This window comes from Myripristis murdjan, chromosome 16 (genome assembly GCF_902150065.1).
Source record: "Myripristis murdjan chromosome 16, fMyrMur1.1, whole genome shotgun sequence".
NCBI classification, from domain to species: Eukaryota; Metazoa; Chordata; class Actinopteri; order Holocentriformes; family Holocentridae; genus Myripristis; species Myripristis murdjan.
The window spans coordinates 15695741-15714276 of record NC_043995.1 but is presented as its reverse complement, the minus strand read 5'-3'; the positions used below and the strand labels follow the sequence as shown (position 1 = coordinate 15714276).

At 43.3% G+C, this 18536-nt stretch overlaps 1 protein-coding gene across 5 annotated transcripts in view; it reads left to right on the top strand.

Annotated features, from left to right (window-relative positions):
• The window catches only part of ptprub (protein tyrosine phosphatase receptor type Ub), a 157380-nt gene that overhangs the window by 88839 nt on the left and 50005 nt on the right, over positions 1–18536 (top strand). For all 5 annotated transcript variants that reach the window (XM_030073318.1, XM_030073315.1, XM_030073319.1 and 2 more), the window contains exons 4-8: positions 3567–3648; positions 5955–6070; positions 9086–9260; positions 11972–12265; positions 17929–18246. In XM_030073318.1, coding sequence (XP_029929178.1) covers positions 3567–3648; positions 5955–6070; positions 9086–9260; positions 11972–12265; positions 17929–18246 — 985 coding nt within the window. The remainder of the gene's footprint in view (positions 1–3566; positions 3649–5954; positions 6071–9085; positions 9261–11971; positions 12266–17928; positions 18247–18536) is intronic.

Genomic DNA, 18536 nt, shown 5'->3' with positions numbered 1-18536 from the left:
AAAAAATAGTCTGAGTCATTCCCTGATAATCACCAAAACTAAGAGGATTAAATATGCTGAAAACCAAAACGCCTGCCTGGTGATTTGTAAAATAATTTTCTTGATTATAGGCCCACTATATCGCTGATAATTTGCAAGATTATATCATGTGTGAGACTTTGAGCAGTCATATTGCTCAACATGTGCATGTTCTCATTTTTGTGTTTGGAATGATGAAATACTGCCTCAGATATAATAATGTTGTTCTCTGATTAGGTTTCCTTTTATATTAATGTCACACTGGCGACACGCGCTATCTGGCTTGCTCTTTTTAGATTGGTTAAGTTTTTAAATTAGGATTAAAACTCTGATGGACGGGGGGGTGGGACTGGAGGAAAATCGAAGGCAGTGAGATCACCTTGAGATCTCCTGATTGGAGATGTCTTGTGTGTCTGGTGTGCATCGCCATATTTCTCTCCTCCATTGGTAGAAGTGTTTGCGATAGCCGGGGAACCTTGTTATCAAATATTAAAGATGTTATCAGGCCCTCCAAGACTGCCAACTAGAGCTGGAGATATGCTTCTTCCCCTCGTCTCTCTCTCTCTCTCTCTCTCTCTGTCTCCCTGTCTCTCTCTCCTCTCCTTGTGTCTCTGTATCCTCTTTTAGGTTCCTTCCTGTCTTGCATTTCTTGTGTTTATCTACCCCTTCTCCTTCATCCCCTTACTTTGCTATTGTCCCTCCTTTTTAGCTTTTAGTGGGAACATAGTTGTAGATATAGCTGACACTTTCATCCCAGCCCTTCTTAGTTTACCCTGCCAAACCAAACCAGACCTCTCCATGCGCCCCAAGGCTGCGTATGGTATTACTGTCGCCTTGTTTATGTAGGACACTCATTTATTTGAAAAGCAGCAAGTTAGGGAGTGAGAGATACATCAAAGGCTTGGAAATGAGAATACTCATCAGAATACTTATGTTTCAGCTTTGTCTGATAATCTCTCTTATTTTTCCCACCACACCCTGCTGAGAGACCTCCAAGCTCAGCCCGTAGCTATGAAAGCGGTTTCATGAAGTAGGGAAGAACTTGAGATTCCTGACACAGCCTCACAACTATTCACAACTACTCCGAGACACAGGCTTACAGTATATCCTTTAGCATTTTCCACCTGGGCAGATTTACCTTAGCACATGACCTTTTGTCTGTGAATATTTAAGGAGCTATTATCTTCCCCTGACTGTGCCGAATGGGTGAGTGCAAGGTCTTGGTGTCTAACTGCATCTCCTGAGTAGAATGAAAGAATTTGAGATTAGTGCTTTATATAGGACAAATATATTTCCTCTTGATTTGTATACATTACATCTGCTTAAAAAAAAGCCAACATCAGAGTAATTTAATATACGTAATGTGCATTTTTATCTCAGTCATAAATCATTGTGTGCCACTCTTATATTTTTCTATAGACAATGATTCTTGCATTTCGCTGGGAATGATTCCTCTTGCATCCCTGCATCTGAAAATAAAGTAATGACTCATTAGAATAAACTACAGGTTTATGGAAAGTTTCATTGGGAAAGTGGCTTTCAATAAACATCTGGGAAAGGTTGTTTATTGAAACAAATGCTCTGAATGTCTCCCTCTTAATAACCTTCCAGCCTAATGGCTATAGAACAACTGGGGATTAACCAACAATCAATCTTTTATTTAGGGCTTTAGTTCAGCAGAGAGTAATACTGCCTTCAATTAGACTTTGAAGGTATTTCTTTATCATCTTTATCTAGCATTGCTCTTAGTCAGGGTTTGTGCCTAATTCTGACATTAGTCTAATGGCATGACAGTGTGTCCTAACACACTGTCTGAATGTTAAAGGACATTGTCATTTCATGTCCTTTATTTATTGTGTTGTACAAAGGGAGAGAAGGAAGAAAGAGAAAGAGAAAGAGAGGGAGCAAAAGAAATAAAAGAAAGACAAAATACAAACCACAGAATGAAAAAAAATGACAGGAGAGGATAATGCACAGGATTTTCCAAAAAATATGAAAACAGCAAATGTAAATGTAATCCCCCATTCTAAAACACTGGTGTGATGTTCCAGTTCAGGTTTCCAGCACCATCTGGGGAGGGGCAGGAGAATTGACAGTGGCACAGGGAGATTAGCCTTTGTTCTCCTCCTAGAGCTGGGGAGGAGCAGCCAGCTATAGACAGAGCAGGGTCACTCTCCAGCTTAGACCTAGCAGCCAGGACCTTTCCTCCTGCTTCCCTTTCACCTCTCCACTTTACCCCACCTCTCCTTCTGTCCCTTTCTCCCATCCCCCCGCCACCTCCCGTCCTTTTCTCTGCATGCCTGGCTGTCTGCCTCTCATTCTGTCTGGAGTTTTTTAGCTGACCCCAATCTCTTCATATCCCATCCAGGTCTGTGTGCGTGGATGCCTTTGGGGTCATGCATGGTCAGGGTTGCTGTCACGCCAATTGTCGCTGTAATCATACGTCTCCCTCTCAGGTTCAGGGAGGTGGACTATCTCTGTCCTGCTGACTAGGGAAGGCTGGAATTTGGGGCAGAGGTCCTGGAGATGTTGTTGTGCCTCTTAAATTAGGTGTGCAAACCCAAGCAGATTCTGGTCTCCGAGATAATCTGTGTCATGGCTGCACAGCGCAGAAACAAATTGGATACAAGGCACTATAGCCCAACTTGATGCGATGTGATCTTATATGACTTTGAGAAGAGGATAAGCTCCAATCTGTATGACCTTATACCAGAGGATAAGGTGTTTCAGTTTTGCATGTGTTTATACAAGTTCAAAAATCAGGCACACAAACAAAAAGTAACTGGGAGGGTTGACGCAATTTTGTGTGTGTGTGGCACACTCTGTAAACATCAAGGCCCAGTGATAGGAGCCATGTTGTAATCATTTGGTCAGAGGATTATGAGAAACAATAACTCAAAGCTGCCCTTCGATCAAACGTGAGGATGGAAGACTGTCCTTGGCGCTGGGAAAACAAACATCACCCCAGTGTCACATAACTCTCTCACTATTACTGGGGATGGTGATTTGATATTGATTAGGTTTCATGGGAGCCCACTGACCAGGCACCTTATTGTTCCACAGGATGGTATGGAGCCCTGTCCTCCCTTGAGCCCCATGACCCTGCACAGGCTGTATTATCTGCTGTTATGGCTTCACAGCAGCCTGTGTCCGGAATGCTGAATGGGGCTCATGACTCAGACACCACATTGTGCTTCCCGATAAACCCATTATTTTTCTAGGCCCTACGGACTGAGGCAAAACTTATCCATCTTTCTATTTTTGTGCCTCCATGTTTCTCTTATTCTCTCATTGTCTCCCTGCTAGCTTTTGTTTTGGGTCAGCAGATGTGCGACGATGTGGATATTGTCTTGTTTGTAATTAATGCCTCTGCCACTGAAAGGGGACAAGAGCAATGGAATTCACAAAGCCTCTCAGTGTTCTTTTGAAAATTGCTCTTATACTTCAGTTTTGAGAGCAGCTAGGTTAGGGATAAGTGCCTACTTTAGCTGTTCCATCTATGACTTAAATCTCCTCATAATCTATCCGCATTCATTTAACTTTTGCAGATCCTGATTGAGGCAACTGTTTCCAGGGAGCGGAGAGGCTACATCGCCATAGATGACATCATGCTGCTCAACTATCCCTGTTGTAAGTGCCACTTCTGATGCAGACGATAAATTGCAATTACAAAAGCCAGAGGAAAAAGATAGAGTGGTTGGGGAAAGAGTTATTTAAAAGTGGTATGAAACATAAATAGGATAATGACTGGTTGACCTTTGCATTAGCATTGCAATTTTGCACTGAAGTATCCTGCAACAAGAGAGGTGATCCTCACACTTGAACACACACCTGCATCCTCTCTGGATTTAGCCTTGCCTGATAACCAAAGGTACTTCTTTACTGTATGGACATATGGATATGTTTCCATGGGGACTTCCATGTACTTTCTCACTCTCTGGCCTGACCATAAGTCTAGTAGCCTGCGTTGCTTTTTAGCTTAGACGTCCCCAAATACAACATGTCAGGATACATGGCGGGATTATTCCATCATGCACAAAGAGCATTAAGATTCATGCCTTCGTAGCAGACCAGTGGGTTGTCGTCACCTTGCGGCTTCCTGCTGCGGAGAGGTTTTTATGTCAGCCGTGTAAAAGTGAGGGCAGGAGCTCAGTGTGGTGTCAGCCTCTGAGGACCATGAGTAAAACATATTCACTAAGACCCCGGAGCTTAATACCTGGACAAAGTCTCTCAGTGTCACTTACACACTCCCTCTACAACCCACTGCTAAGCACAGGGGCTCCATCAGCTCAGAGCACATTTAACATCCATGGTCCACACTGCTTTGAAGTGACTTATATAACTTACAAAAGCTTGAAGGATGTATTTCCTAACAGGGATTTAGTGTATCTCCCTGCTAATGTATATGCTGTATATATATTTATATATATATATGTTCAATATATACTCCCCATTGTTACCATGGGGATGGTTCGATCCAAGTTGAGCTTTCAGAGATGCCCTGTAAGAAGGATGCCACCAGCGATTTCATGAAAGGAATGCAGGCTGCGAGAGTGATTCTGAGTGCCATGCATACCACCCAGTGAGGTCCCTGTCTCTCCCTGAGACAGCAGATGGCATCTTCTGCATGCTCCCACCGTGACCATTAAATAATTAAGACTCTCATCAAGACCTGAGCATGCTCTATGATGTGGCACATGGCCAGCCTGCATTGCTTGGCACTGCACAGAGGGAGGGAGGAAGGAGAAAGAAAAAAAAAAAATCAAAGAAAATTGTTGCCAAAAAAAAAAAAAAGAGGCATGCAAAACGAGTTCCTCTTTGTGAATTCTGGTTAAACCACGGTTGACATTTCTGTTCTATTCTCCTGAGTCTTAGTCTTTGACTCTGAAACCAGTGTTGCAGTCAAATTAAATATTTATCACGCTAAAGAGTCCTGAGGATAAGATCTGACACATTTAGCTGTATAACACTGCAGTTCTTGCCAATTGTAGGGCTTGTTTTTTTTTTTTTTTTTTTTTATTCACACTCATTTCTCTGTTTGTTTATGTTTGGCTCTCAGGCATGAATTATGAATTAACCTTAGGAGGGGGAGTCACTCAAAGGAAACACGGCCACCTGTGGGGTACAAATACAAGCAATTTCCCTCTACTACTTACACAAACAAGATCAACAAATTGTCATCTCCCTCTGCAAGATCCAACACAATGTAGTGCCCCACTAAACAGATGATGAGTGAGACCCCAAACATTTGCATCTCCCTGATGCATCAGCTCCACGGCTTCTGTGCCATCTCCTTCTGTCAATCATTGGCGCGGACAGCTTGGGTTGTCCCACCCCATTTCACGGAGATGGCAGGCTATGCTGCCTGCTTCTACCCAGTGGTTTGGCTCTGCAGGGGTCTGGTTCTCACTGTGCTATAGTTAATCATGGAGTTGGGTGAGGGAGCTACAGCCACACACTAACTCACTGGTAGCTCTGCATAGCATGCTGGGACATTAATAGCCAAAATGTTGAGTACTAATTCTTACTCTGTAGCTTTTCTTCCTGTGCCTGTGTTCTGATGATGTTTGTTACAAAGGTACTTTTATAGGAATACAAAAAAAAGAAAACAAGTATAAACAAATGCATTACCTGAGCAGCGTGCTATTTCAAAAATTCTCCCTGAGAAAAACTGTGAATGCGTTTTGCCCTGGGTGAATATCGGTGATATGCACTTAATAATGGACAAAAATTGGGCCATTGCAATAGCCAGCCGATCTTTCATCCAGAAATGCCTGAAATTCCTGTTTATATTTTTGAGGGGAAAAAAAATAAAAGCTTTGGGAAAAAAAATGTCATTTTATATGGCTGGCTGGCATTGTGAATGGTTGAGAGGTAATGGAGTCTTTTGATCTCTCTCCGCCACGCTCTCTCTCTTTCTCTCTCTGTCTCTTTAGATAAGGCGCCCCACTTCTCTAGGCTAGGAGATGAGGAGGTCAACGCTGGGCAAAATGCCACCTTCCAGTGTGTGGCTGCTGGAAGGGCATCAGAGGCTGAGAAGTTCCTGCTGGAGGTCAGTGGTTTAATAGAAGAGTTTGTGCATAGAAGAACCTGTGTCTTTTACAAAACTGTGTATGAAGGGTTTTGTTCCAGAGTAAGGTATCCACCATTTGACACACAGCATCACAAGTCAGCGCAAAATAATAACAAATTGTTGTACTTTTATAAAGACAGTGGATCACTCACTATAAGTCTTTGATTGAAGAAACGATCATGTTTACAGACTATATTGTAGAAGCACTGAATTATCAGCTTAAGGTTTTTTTTTTTTTCAAATCAGATTTGTGGTAACTGAACTCTTCAGTGGGTTACCCTAAATAACCACTCCAACAAGGGTTTCTCTGTCTTTGAATTATTAAATGTCCCAGACGGTGTTGATTCTCACATAAAGATGGTAGACGGCGTTTTACTGCAGCAAAGGCCACGAAAGGCCTTGAAGCCTCTTGAGCCCTGTGCTTTTGAAAAGTTACATGGCTTATGAGATCATAGTGTTCTTTGCTTTCTTCGCTGCCTCCTGCTTTTATTCAAATCAAGCGCTCTGTTTTAGATATTTTGCTTTTTATCTAGAATGAATTGCTCTGTGAAGGTCAGACGGGCCATACAGTTTACCCCCAGAGGGAATTGCTCCATGGTGTGAAATCCCTCTCTTTATGGAGCCTCGATGAAAGGATGAAATTTCATTGTAACGTAGGGTTTCACTCTGCTTGCTTTTCAGGCTGCAAGGCACATATTCAGGGCTCACAACTACTACCACCTACTACAGCACAGCAGTCATGGCTGACCTTAGGCCAACCTATTGTATTGTCTGAAAGTGGGAGATCTATTATTTGTCTAATTGAAGCATCCCTGTCCCACTTCTCTAAACACTTAATCAAACTACCTCTTTGGTCACAACACAAGGACGAGGACAAATGTCTCTGATAATTAGCTGGCATCGTCATGCAGGTTCATGCTATAACAAGGTCTCAAGGCCTCTTGAGCTGGCCTCTCCTTGCCTCCTCCATACCTTTCCTTTTTTCTGCCTGCCTCTTCCCACATTTCCACACTGCTAGCTTATCTCTTCCAGGCAAGCCTGTCTTTCTGAGCCGTTCGTTCAGCTGAACTTGCATCACTGTCATTGTTTTCTGTTGTTGTGCCCTTTTGTGTTCATTGTGTCTACTGCACCAGCTGCAGCCCGGTCTTGGCTGCAGACTCCTGCCAGATTAACAGATCGTTTTGTCGTTTCCTCGCCAATTAGCTACAGCCAGATTGTTTACGTAACATCAAGTGCTCTCACGCTTATTTGATTTACCCTGATTTCCCCCGTCTCCTTTTTGTAATCGACACACTGGGTGGAGAAAACGGAGACACAAGATAAGAAATACATTGAGGCCACTGAAGTGTATGATTAAGGCTTGTTTTGTTTTTTTTTTCTGTGGTCACAAGATTTGTTGTCTTCTTCACCCTAATCAGTGGGTGTGTGTTTATGTGTTTGTTTGTGAAGGTTGAGCCTGAGGTGACTGTGGTCTGTGGGTTTTTGTAGGCCCATAAGCACAAGGCCAACAGAAAACAGAGATGGCATAGCGTAAGCCACAGGCCTCCCAGTGGAGCGCAGGGTGTTCACATGCTGTTAAACTGGGCAGAAAAAAGGATGGGTTACCAGATTCGTGTCTACCTTTTCACACACAGAGAATGGCCTAAACACCAGAGTAATGTCAGGTTCAAGGTCGTTTGTTGAGACTAGACTTGAGGGATGCTCGCGGTTGTAATGGTGTGGAACAATGTGAGAAATGCCTCTTAGGGTTCAACAACACCATGCACCATACAACATTAATTTGAATCTCTCTTCCTCTCACACACATGCTGCCTGTCTCTCCTTTTCTCTCCTTATGCACCACCTCACTTTTGTTTTTGTTCTCTCTCTCGACTGCTTTGCCTTTGGCATGCCTCTCCCCCAGAGATATATTCTTCTGTAAAGAGTGGTTGAGTTGCAATCGTTTTCATTGTTTCTTTTTTTTTTCTTTTTTTTCAGTTTTGTGCCAAAGCAAAAAGTCTACATCTATTCATCTATTAGACTATGAATTAAACTGACTAAAACAAAAGGCATTAAAGCCCAGCTGTCTCACAAATCTAACTACTCAGTTGTTAAATGTGTTGGTTCAATAACATCGGACACTGAAGATGGCTTGCGTTGTGGATGGGCTCCATTAAGAAATGACACTCATGGCATGTATTACCCCCATAATCACTATTATTTTAACAAGATTTCATTTGTTTGTATTAAAGCATGCCTGATTGTCATTTTGCATGATTAAATGAGAGAGATGGTCCTTCCATTCTAATTAAATTGTACACAACAGGACAGTCATCTTTTTTAATCACTCAGCTCAATAAGACCTGACCCAGACAGCGATGATTTAAATGCATTTTGTTTTTATACTGTTAGCTGAATGTCTTGGGACTTCTCTGGGGAATAACAGGGTACAAGAGCTAGGTAAAAGGTAATGCATATGCAGTTATGTGTGTGTGTGTATGTGAAGTGTGATAAGACAACATGCATGGATGTACACACACATACAGCATCTGAAACAGTGTATACCTTTGTATATGAAACTAGATATTGTCTGTGATTTTGGATATTGTAATAACATGATATGTGTCCTGGTTTACAAGGTTGCATTACAGAAAAAAGAGGCAAATTTTTTGAACATATTAGACTTTTATGTGCCTCTACCTGCTTGGTCATCATATCTACATTACTATTGATTTTATAAAATCAAACATATTTGTGTCAGTGTCGTAGGAAAACATCAGTTTTATCCATTCAGTATTGTAATTTTGATATATGTGAATATGTTGCCAATGATATTTAATACAAAGCTTTCAACCACACCCAGGGTCTTTGTCAGTTTGCCTGATGGAGACCCTAGGTGTGGTTGAAATGTTAATGTGTGTGTGTGTGTGTGTGTGTGTGTGTGTGTGTATGAGAGAGAGAGAAACACAACGGTCGGTCCTGTTTTCTCTGACTCTGTCCCTCTCTGCTTTCCAGCGGCACAGTGGGGATGTAGCATCAACAGCATCGGTCAAGCACCTGAGTCACCGGCGCTTTGTGGCATCCTTCCAGCTGGACAGCGTGCAGCGGGCGGATCAGGACCTTTACCGCTGTGTCACCCAATCCCCCAGGGGATCTGGGGTCTCTAACTTTGCTGAGCTCATCGTCAAAGGTAAACGCTCACTCCATCAATTACCCAAGCTCCTTCCTCCTCTTTCCTTGTTATTTATTCATCTTTCTCTCAGCCTGTCTCTCCCCCTCTGTTTCCTGTCATCCCAACCTCTATATTATTTTTATGGCTGGAAATGCCTCTCTGTGTCTCTTGGTTTGAGTAGATTAGCTGATCAAAACAAGCAAGGATAGACTCGTGGTTAGTTCAAACAGACATTTTGCATATACCGTAAGACACCAGGCCCACTCATCTGAGCTAATTCTTTTGTATGTGCATGACATTATGACTGAAAAACAGAGACATGTTTTTCAAATTGATTTACTTAAAGCTCCTTATTCACAAAGTGTATGGTGCTAGACACACATGGAAGATCTTTCGATGGTGAATACAATCTCCCTGACATCCGTTGTGTGCCGGGCTGGAATTGTCACATTGGCTGCCACAGGCTGCTCCTCAGTGCTCTGTCAAATTGCTGTTCACTTGACTTGGACTCCTGCACACTCCCCCCTCTCTTCATATCATGTACCACAGATGGTGACCTCACTCCCATTACTCACTCTAACCCCACAGCCTGACACCACTCTGACAGCACTGTGATGACATGGCTCAGTGGGATGGTTTGATGGTGTACCAAACTCCGGTCCCACAGCCAGGGGAAGATGGGAAACAGAAATAAGGATGTGGAGGAATTCCATCCGCCTTGTCCTCCATTCTCTTCCTACCATTACCTCTTAAAAAGATTGATGCAAGGGAAACGAGCGAGCCGGCGAGAGAGAGAGAGAGTGAGAGGAGTTTATGTTGAGGCACCAAGTAAATCCCATTGATAGATGTGGCAGCATGGATTAGGTTGAGTGTGGTGATACAGACTGTTTGGTGTATGACAGAGGAGCCTCTTCACCAGAATGTTACTAAACCCACTCACCGGCAGCTGCCAGTAAACCAGGCATAAGTGAATGTGCTGATAGAAGGCCATGAAATCCCATGTAATGTGCTCAGGCGCTCAGAACTCTTTCAGAAAATAAGTATTATTGCATTTATGTGCTGCTTGCTTTCCTTACTGTTTATTCGGGACACAGATGTTATTTTTGGCACCTTTCATTCTGCGCCACGAGTAGATGTAGTGGCCGGTTACAAGTCATTTTCAACTCAACGGACTGCCAATCTATTTCACGGGAGTGGAGGCAGTCTTTAACAAGGCTTAAATAAATCCCCTTTCCCCCACTGCCCAACGCAGAAGAACCTTATCATCCCCTTAATTAGCTGGATCCACTCATTTCAAATACCACTGCTCATCTGCAAGACCCCAGATTGCATTCAGGAATCATGAGTGATGATTCTTGCATGATGAAACTCTCCTATTGACCCGTAGAGGACAGCAACCAGTCTACATAATGAATAACACAGTTTCATCTTTCTCCTTAAGGTATGCTGCTGGCTTTTGTAGTTGCCCCGTGGTCATCTGTCAGTCTTAAGCACATTTGAAGATGTGTTTTCAGGGATTTACAGCCTCTTGAAATATAAATCTGAGTGAAGAGAAATCTTAAACATAAAGTAGCCATGAAAACGAGATTTAGCCCTGAAGGCAAGGGGAGAATAACCAAAACAAAACTGTACTAATACAGTGGGAAAATTTAAAAAAAAAGAAAAAGAAAAAAATAAGACTCATAAAAATGGAAAATAAAAGCAATAAATAGGAACAACCAAAATAAACAGACATGAAAACACACACACACACACACACACACATGCACATACACACACACACACTCACACTCACACACACAAACATATTTACTGGAAGTGTGGACCCTAACTGTGAGAATGAAATCAGAGTTGTTTAAGAGTTAGCTCACTGGCTGCCTGCCCGTTGTCCTGAATTTGGACATTCATTATGAATGTAGTCATTGGAAGCCTACAGATGAGCTGCAGGCTAAGTTGAGGCAAAGGAAAGCGGCACAGAGTAGAGGTGAGGTGCTGGTAACACTGAAATCCCTCAGAGAGGAGAGCCGTAATAGACACAGGCGCCTCTGCAGGAATGAGGGATTAGTCACAGCCACAGATCTAACTCTGATCTTTCTCTCATGCTTTGTCCTCATTTTCTTTTGCATTCCATTCTTTCCCTCACACAGTTGCCCGTGTAATTGCTCAGTGGCTTGGATCTGCCAGCATGTGACATTTGACCGGTGGGCTCTGAAATTAATCCTTGCTTTGGCAATCTTCACTCATAGTGATGCAGGGCCTCGTCTTTCATCATGGTGACTTCATCTCTGAAGACAGAACATTCATTCTGAGGAAGCGATGCACCGATACAGCACATAATCCCTCAGTTACGAATGCTGGTATTCAGAGATCGTACACATTCCAAGCACTGAATGCACAGCTGGTTTTTCACTTGCTCCTTTGCTGAAATTCATGCAAAGCTAAAAATGCCTTGTTAATAGGTATGACTAATCTGCTATTTGAACACAGTTAGACCTACTCACATCACAAATTCTCAAGGGACTCGTTTAAGTCTCAGTGGGCTTTAAAACAGTCAAACATCTGTTTCTATACAACTGATTTGTAAAGTTAATATCACATTCTTACTTCCCTAGACTGTGCAAGCAAATCTTGGAGGCCTCCAGCAAAGTGGAGGCTTTTTCGAGAACAAATATGTATCAAAACAGAGTAAAACAACAACAAAAAACATTTTCTCATGTTTCCTCTCACAGTTCCCCCATCCCCCATTGCACCACCACAGCTGCTGCGAGCAGGTTCCACCTACCTGATCATCCAGCTCAACACCAACTCCATCCTGGGAGATGGCCCCATTATCAGGAAGGAGATTGAGTACCGTGCCAGCCAGTCCCCGTGGTCAGAGGTGCATGGAGTGAACATGGTCACCTATAAGCTGTGGCACCTGGATCCAGACACAGAGTACCACATCAGCGTGCTCTTGACCCGGCCTGGAGAAGGAGGCACTGGACCACCTGGACCACCGCTGGTGAGCAGGACCAAATGTGCAGGTGAGTTCAAATCCCAAGACATTATGCTTCTGAGCTGATTAAAGGAGTGATATACGAGAGCCTTCTTTTTTGGGTCATAGCATCATCTCATTACAGGCTATGCTACTGTAGATAATGCTGTTATTTACAATTAAGAAGCCATAAAGCATAATTTCTGGCATTGTGTAACATTTCATGTTGCACAGGCCTAAATATTTTCAAGTTTAGATACTCAGTTGGCATTCGCTTTACTCTTGAACGATTAGAGACACACTGTGCTAAGTCTTCATTGCAATTGGTCAAGTCACCCCATGAAAGATACTTTTTCTGTCAGCTCAAAGCAAAGATTCCCAACAGCCAAACGCTCTAACTTCAGAGAGTTTCACATTATGATGCCGCATCTGTCATGATAATCTGCTAAAATTCAATCACAGTGGAACTGATGTACTGAGTACTGACTCAGTTGCTGCATATACTTATCTCATAGGAAAAGGCACATTTGCTATCAGTGCCATTTTCTGAACTCTGGAGCTGAGGAGGCAGAAAAAGGAGACTTTTGCCGCCAGCTTTGGCAATATTGGCTTAATGCTTATTTAAAAGATAACAGCTAGCTGGTTAGCTAGCCTGTAGTTGGCTTCTTCGGGATCTTCTGAAGTAGAAATACAGCAATGTAATAGCGTGATGGGAAATGTATACTTTAATTGTCAAGAACAAATACATGTATGGGAGCTTGTCTGCTGAGGAGACTTATCAACTACATACACACATGGTGATGGTTAGCAGGTTCTGTCTCACAGTGCAAAGGGATAATAAGGGACATACTCTGCAGACTGTAAACCTTGTATCTACATAGTTTGCCAGCTTGCTCTTTGTTCCTTTGTTTCTCTCAGATGTCACTCCACACAGCTAGTCCCACCATTACAATGAAACACCAAACATTTCTCGAAAATGCAGATGAAAATATGGATTATTTCTCCTTCCTATCAGTGGTTTGTGTGAAAGCTTGCTTCCTATCAGGATCCTTCCCCTGCACATTTCATACTAGTTGCTCAGATCCAGACACCCCTGTCATTTGTCACTGTGCAGATGCAGAACGCCCAGGGACATGAGCGAGTTGCAAGGAGACCACACCCCTGCTTTCCATTAACCATATCCATACAGAACACGTAGGTTCAGAATTAATGCACATGCAGAGATACAGGCCGGCATCCACATTTATGAATACATAGATTGACACTGGCATGCATGTGTATAGTGTACACACACACACACACACACACACATTCACACAAGCATGCACACAAACTGGAAACTGCTATTACCCAAAGGCAGTTTGTGGTTCCGAGTCTTCCATGGTCATTACTCTTCTCTATGCCCAATGGTCTTCTCCTGCCACACACCATCCCTCACATATCTCCCTACTCTGCTCCACTAGAGCCTCCCCAGTCCTCTCTCCAATGACATATTAAAGCTACTCTCCTCTCCCAACAGCGAGAGACACCCCTCATTCATCAGGTGCCGTGAGTGAACTCACAGCCCCCCCCCCAACACCCCCACCCCCACACTCACTCAAGAGACACAGAAAATCACAACAACAAAAAAAAAAAAAAAAAAAAAAAAAAGAGAGAGAGAAAGAGGCAATAGCAAGAGCGGAAAAGTGGGGGATTGTGTGCAAGGGTTTGGATGTCCGTGTTGGTAGTTTTTCAAAGTGAGAAAGAGTGAAACGCGCGAGAGGTGAAGCGAGAGCGGATTCACCAACGTACGGAAATTGCTTTCACATTTGCCGGTATCGGTGTTTGTGAAAGTCACTAAACTCAGCTTTTAATGATGTATTTACATTTCATTCACTGTGACATTAGCTTGTTCAGCCATGTGTGGGATAAGTAATGCTGTCGTGTTTGCTCAGCTGTTAAACAGGACATTCAGATCTAATACAAGTTCAATACAGAGGAAGCATAGGTGAAATTAAGTTTGCCAGTCATTGTGTCACCCATAATTCTTTCCTGGGCAATTAGCTGGCTGGGAGTCACTGATAACTTTTTGTCGTTGTTGTTGTTTTGTGTTGCAACTGCGTCTGGTCAAATCCTGCATGGCTTAATCAGTGTTCATGGTCCTCACGTGGGAGAGTTGATGTATCATACATTTTACAGTAAGCCCTTATCATGTAAACTTCTTCCACCAGGTGTGTCTCACCTTCTCCAAATGCCAGGAGACTCTAATCACCACCTGGCTCCCACAGCTCTGCCGACCTGGCCCCCAAGCCATCTGGTCTACACTTCCCCTTCTGACCCAATGTTCCACCACTGAATCTCGATCCTCCCTGTTGCTGTCGGTCTGATTAAGTTTAAGCGTGAGAAAATACATGGTCAGGTTGGTGCAGTGATCTCGGGGAGGTGGTAATAATCCAAGTGAGCAGAAGGATTTTTTGTATTCTCCTTGAGAAAATGTCCTCACCAGAAGTTAAACCGTGATGGCCACCATGACTGATCTCACTGTCCGATGGTCAGGCTGAATATTTCTGTCCTAAGTGACTACATAGCTGGGCTGGCGGTACCATACACCAGTCATTCGCGAGGAGCCGAGCCCTCCTCGCGTGGCTGCTGTAAAACTAATGGCCGTGAATGTGAACACGGCCTCCGTTTGGCTCTGATGGTCAGCCAGGTGTGCTTGATGAGCCATTGCTGTGATTATCAGCATGCTGCATTAGCACAGCTTGAAGCCCCTCAAGTAAATCACAGAGGAGAGGCAAGCATTTGTACTGCAGGTGGTCCCCAAGCTACGTTAATGGGCTTCCACCTGCTGCTGGGTCACTGATCCTTCTGGAAAGCTCCTGCCTATGATGCTCTTGGTCTATAAGAGAGAGCCCACACTGGGGCCTGACTAAAACGAGGAACATTAGGAGCACCAGTACATCATTCAATTCTTGGCATGTTGTTGGCATAATCTTTTTTTCTCAGGGCAGCATCGCCTCATTCTCCTTATGTGTGTGTGCGCGCATTTATGTGTCAGAGCACTTGTGGTTGTGCGTGTGCTTGTGTTTATGCTTGCACAAGGCTATATCCATGCATGTCTGTGTAAATTTGGGTTTCCCCCTCTGACACAGTCAGTCCAGATCCCCTCCTTCGCGAAGCCTGCAGTCCAATGCAGTGCTGCTCTGTCCTGATGCTGTCCCATGTTGCAATGTTAGTGGAGATAATAAACCAGAAACTGTCACATTCACTCTTACTTCCAGCCTCCAAGGATCAACACGGCGCTCTGGGCTTTTGGCCACGTTGGGACGGCTGCAGTTTCACGCCACAGGGTGCCAGAGAGTGGGCGCCCATGGCATACAGACAAATAAGACGAGTCAAGGGGAAGAGGTTGGCACAAATGTCCACTTTGAGAAAACCCACAATGAGCACACTGTGCCCTCTGTGGCGGTGCTTTCATCAACTCGGCAGTTAAATGCCTCTCTTTATTTAGCTCTCAGACTGTGCAGACTATCAATTGCACCATTAGGACAATCCTCAATCACACTGAACAATTGAACATTAACATTTCTTGCTGGGTGTAGCCCACTACTTTGCAATTACTGTGGCCACCCATTCATCTGCTGTCACATTAGTCTGGATGAAGCTCAGATCAATGCCCTGGTCATGTTTCCATCTGAAATTAAAAGAGCAAGCAGGTGAATGCCGATGCCTCTGGTGTAGATCAGATATGCCACAGAATTACACCCCGCAAAGAATGAGTGTATGGCAAAGAAACTGGACTTTCACATCTGATGAATGAATGTGTGTGTGTGCATGCATTTGTGCATGTGGGCAGAAAGAGTGAGAGATAAAGAGTGGAAGCGATACAGAGAGGGATAAGGATCTAAAGAGAAAATGAGAGTATCAGATGCCACAAATGCATGCGTCTGTCTGTGTCCATGCCCTTGCACAACTGTGGCGTTGCTTTCAAGTCCATTTTCTTTGATTATTGTTGTTGTTTCAGTGTGTCAGCCTATACTCATCGATGCATTAGCAACCTTTTTTTAGTTCCCTGTGCTAATCTGCAGTGCAGTGAGAATCCCTCTGAGTGTAAGACTCACAGTGAAGAAATAAAGACCTTGGCCAGTAACCTCAAACTCTGCTGATCTGTCCCTGTACCCCATATCTCTGCTGTCATTCCCTGCCTCCCTGGCCCATTACTCACCAAGCCCTATTAAAAGAATAAAGCAATATAATACATTATGTAGAATATTGCTTGACAAAAAGGCATTGATTGTGTTAATAATGGCCATTGATAAATGCCTCCATTGATAGTGTGCTGAGGATGTCCTTGGTTTAACTCCGCCTCTCCACAGCCTGGATGTCCTTCTGAACACTGGCTGGTCTGTGCCGCTGTGGATAGAGGCTCTCTGTATCTTTCAGCTCGCCATTACATTGAAGGAGTAGGGAAAAGACAGCTCTGTTGTTCTTTTCGTTCCAGTCAGACAGAGACAGGGTTAACCCAGCAATGACCAGAACTAACTTGTTACCTTCTAAAAATATGCGACAGGCCATCTCGATGACCCAGCAGTAAAAGTAACCAGCGGAATTGAACGCCCTTGTATAGCAGTGGTATTTTTGTGTGTGGATTAAGCCTCAGGGCAAAAAAACTATAACCACTGGATAGTCAATTTGCTCGTTGACACGGAGGCAGGGACTGGGGGAGTGCGACAGCGACCCGCAGCCTGTCCGATTAATTAGCGTAATTGGCATGAGTTCCTGCTCTGCCATAGGGGATGTGGGTGTGTTGTGCTGGCAGCAAACTGGTGACCTCCATGTCCTGGTGGGACAATATGGCGCCATCTAGCTGGGATGAGCAACTGCCAAAACATTCTTGGGACATCACTGACACCGGGCTGACACTTTAATGTGTTGCTAGCCTTTGGCTACAATCAAGAGATCACAAAAAGCAAAGTTACCTGTTTTTCCATCTTTTTAAAATCACCACCAGGGACAGAGCTATCATTTCAAAACTGAGGTGGATAGCATGCTCAAGACAAAAAACAAAACAAACAAAAAAAAAAACAAACAATAAAAACCATAAAAATAAATCAGCGGGTTAGTGTCAATTTTATTTTATGTGTATACAAACCCACTGAAACCCAGGAGCTTTGGTGAAATGTTTTATCTCACCCTCTTATCAAATTAACTTTATTCCTTTTTGTTTTTCATTTGTCTCAACTTTGTGGGATAAGTTTGTAGTAACTATCTTTATGTTTATCTTTATCTTATTCAATTTGAATTATGCAATATATTGACAGTAATAATAAATAGTGTTCTGCTAATTAGTAATTAGTAGCAGTTTTGATATTTTTAAAAATATTTTTCTTGTTTTGTTTTATTTAATAATTTCTTGCTGATTTTTGGGTCAGTTCTTGCTAATTTGATTGTGACCTTTTCTGCATGTTTTTGAAAGAAATTAAAAAGGTTAAAGTAGCTTGTGACAAGAATCTGCACACAGCCTAAAAAAAGATACAACAGGGATGAACACTGCAACAGGAGTTAATTATTTAATGACGGGACTAACTATAACAATTTACAGGTGGAATAAAGTGGCATAAAGTTTCTTAATGATATCATTTACAAAAATGTGTTTCTGCTGTTTGTTATTTCTGAATTTTCTATTTTGTTTTTTTTTTTTTCCTCCTCTGTCTCTTTCTGCCTCCTTGCCAGAGCCCATGCGTGCGTTGCGGGGCCTCACAGCCACAGATATCCAGTCCAGGCAGTTGTCCCTGCAGTGGGAGAATTTGGCGTTCAACCTGACACGCTGCCACACCTACTCAGTGTCCCTGTGCTATCGCTATGCCACAGCGGGAGGTGGTGGCGGCCACAACACCACCGTACGCGAGTGCCTGGCGGTAGAGCACAATGCCTCGCGCTTCACGCTGCGTGACCTGCCTCCCTACCATGGCATCCATGTCCGTCTATCACTGGCTAACCCAGAAGGGAAGAAGGAGGGCAGAGAGGTCACCTTCCAGACGGAAGAGGATAGTAAGTCCTGGGAGGAGAGCATTGACACACACAGAAACCTTGAATAGGGCTTTGTTACAAAATGTAAGGAATTTTTGGGGGGGAGAACCATTATCATCATTTAATATCTCTAAAATATCGAAGACCCAGCAATATAAAAATGATTTTGTTAGTTATCTGTTATCCCTTCTTTTGTTTTATCTGTTGTCTTTATCATCCGTGCCGTATGTGCCACATTTTTGTTATGGTGTCTATCTTTTGCAGTGAACGCTTTCATATAATGGGAATCTGCTCCTTCTGTATGCTGAATT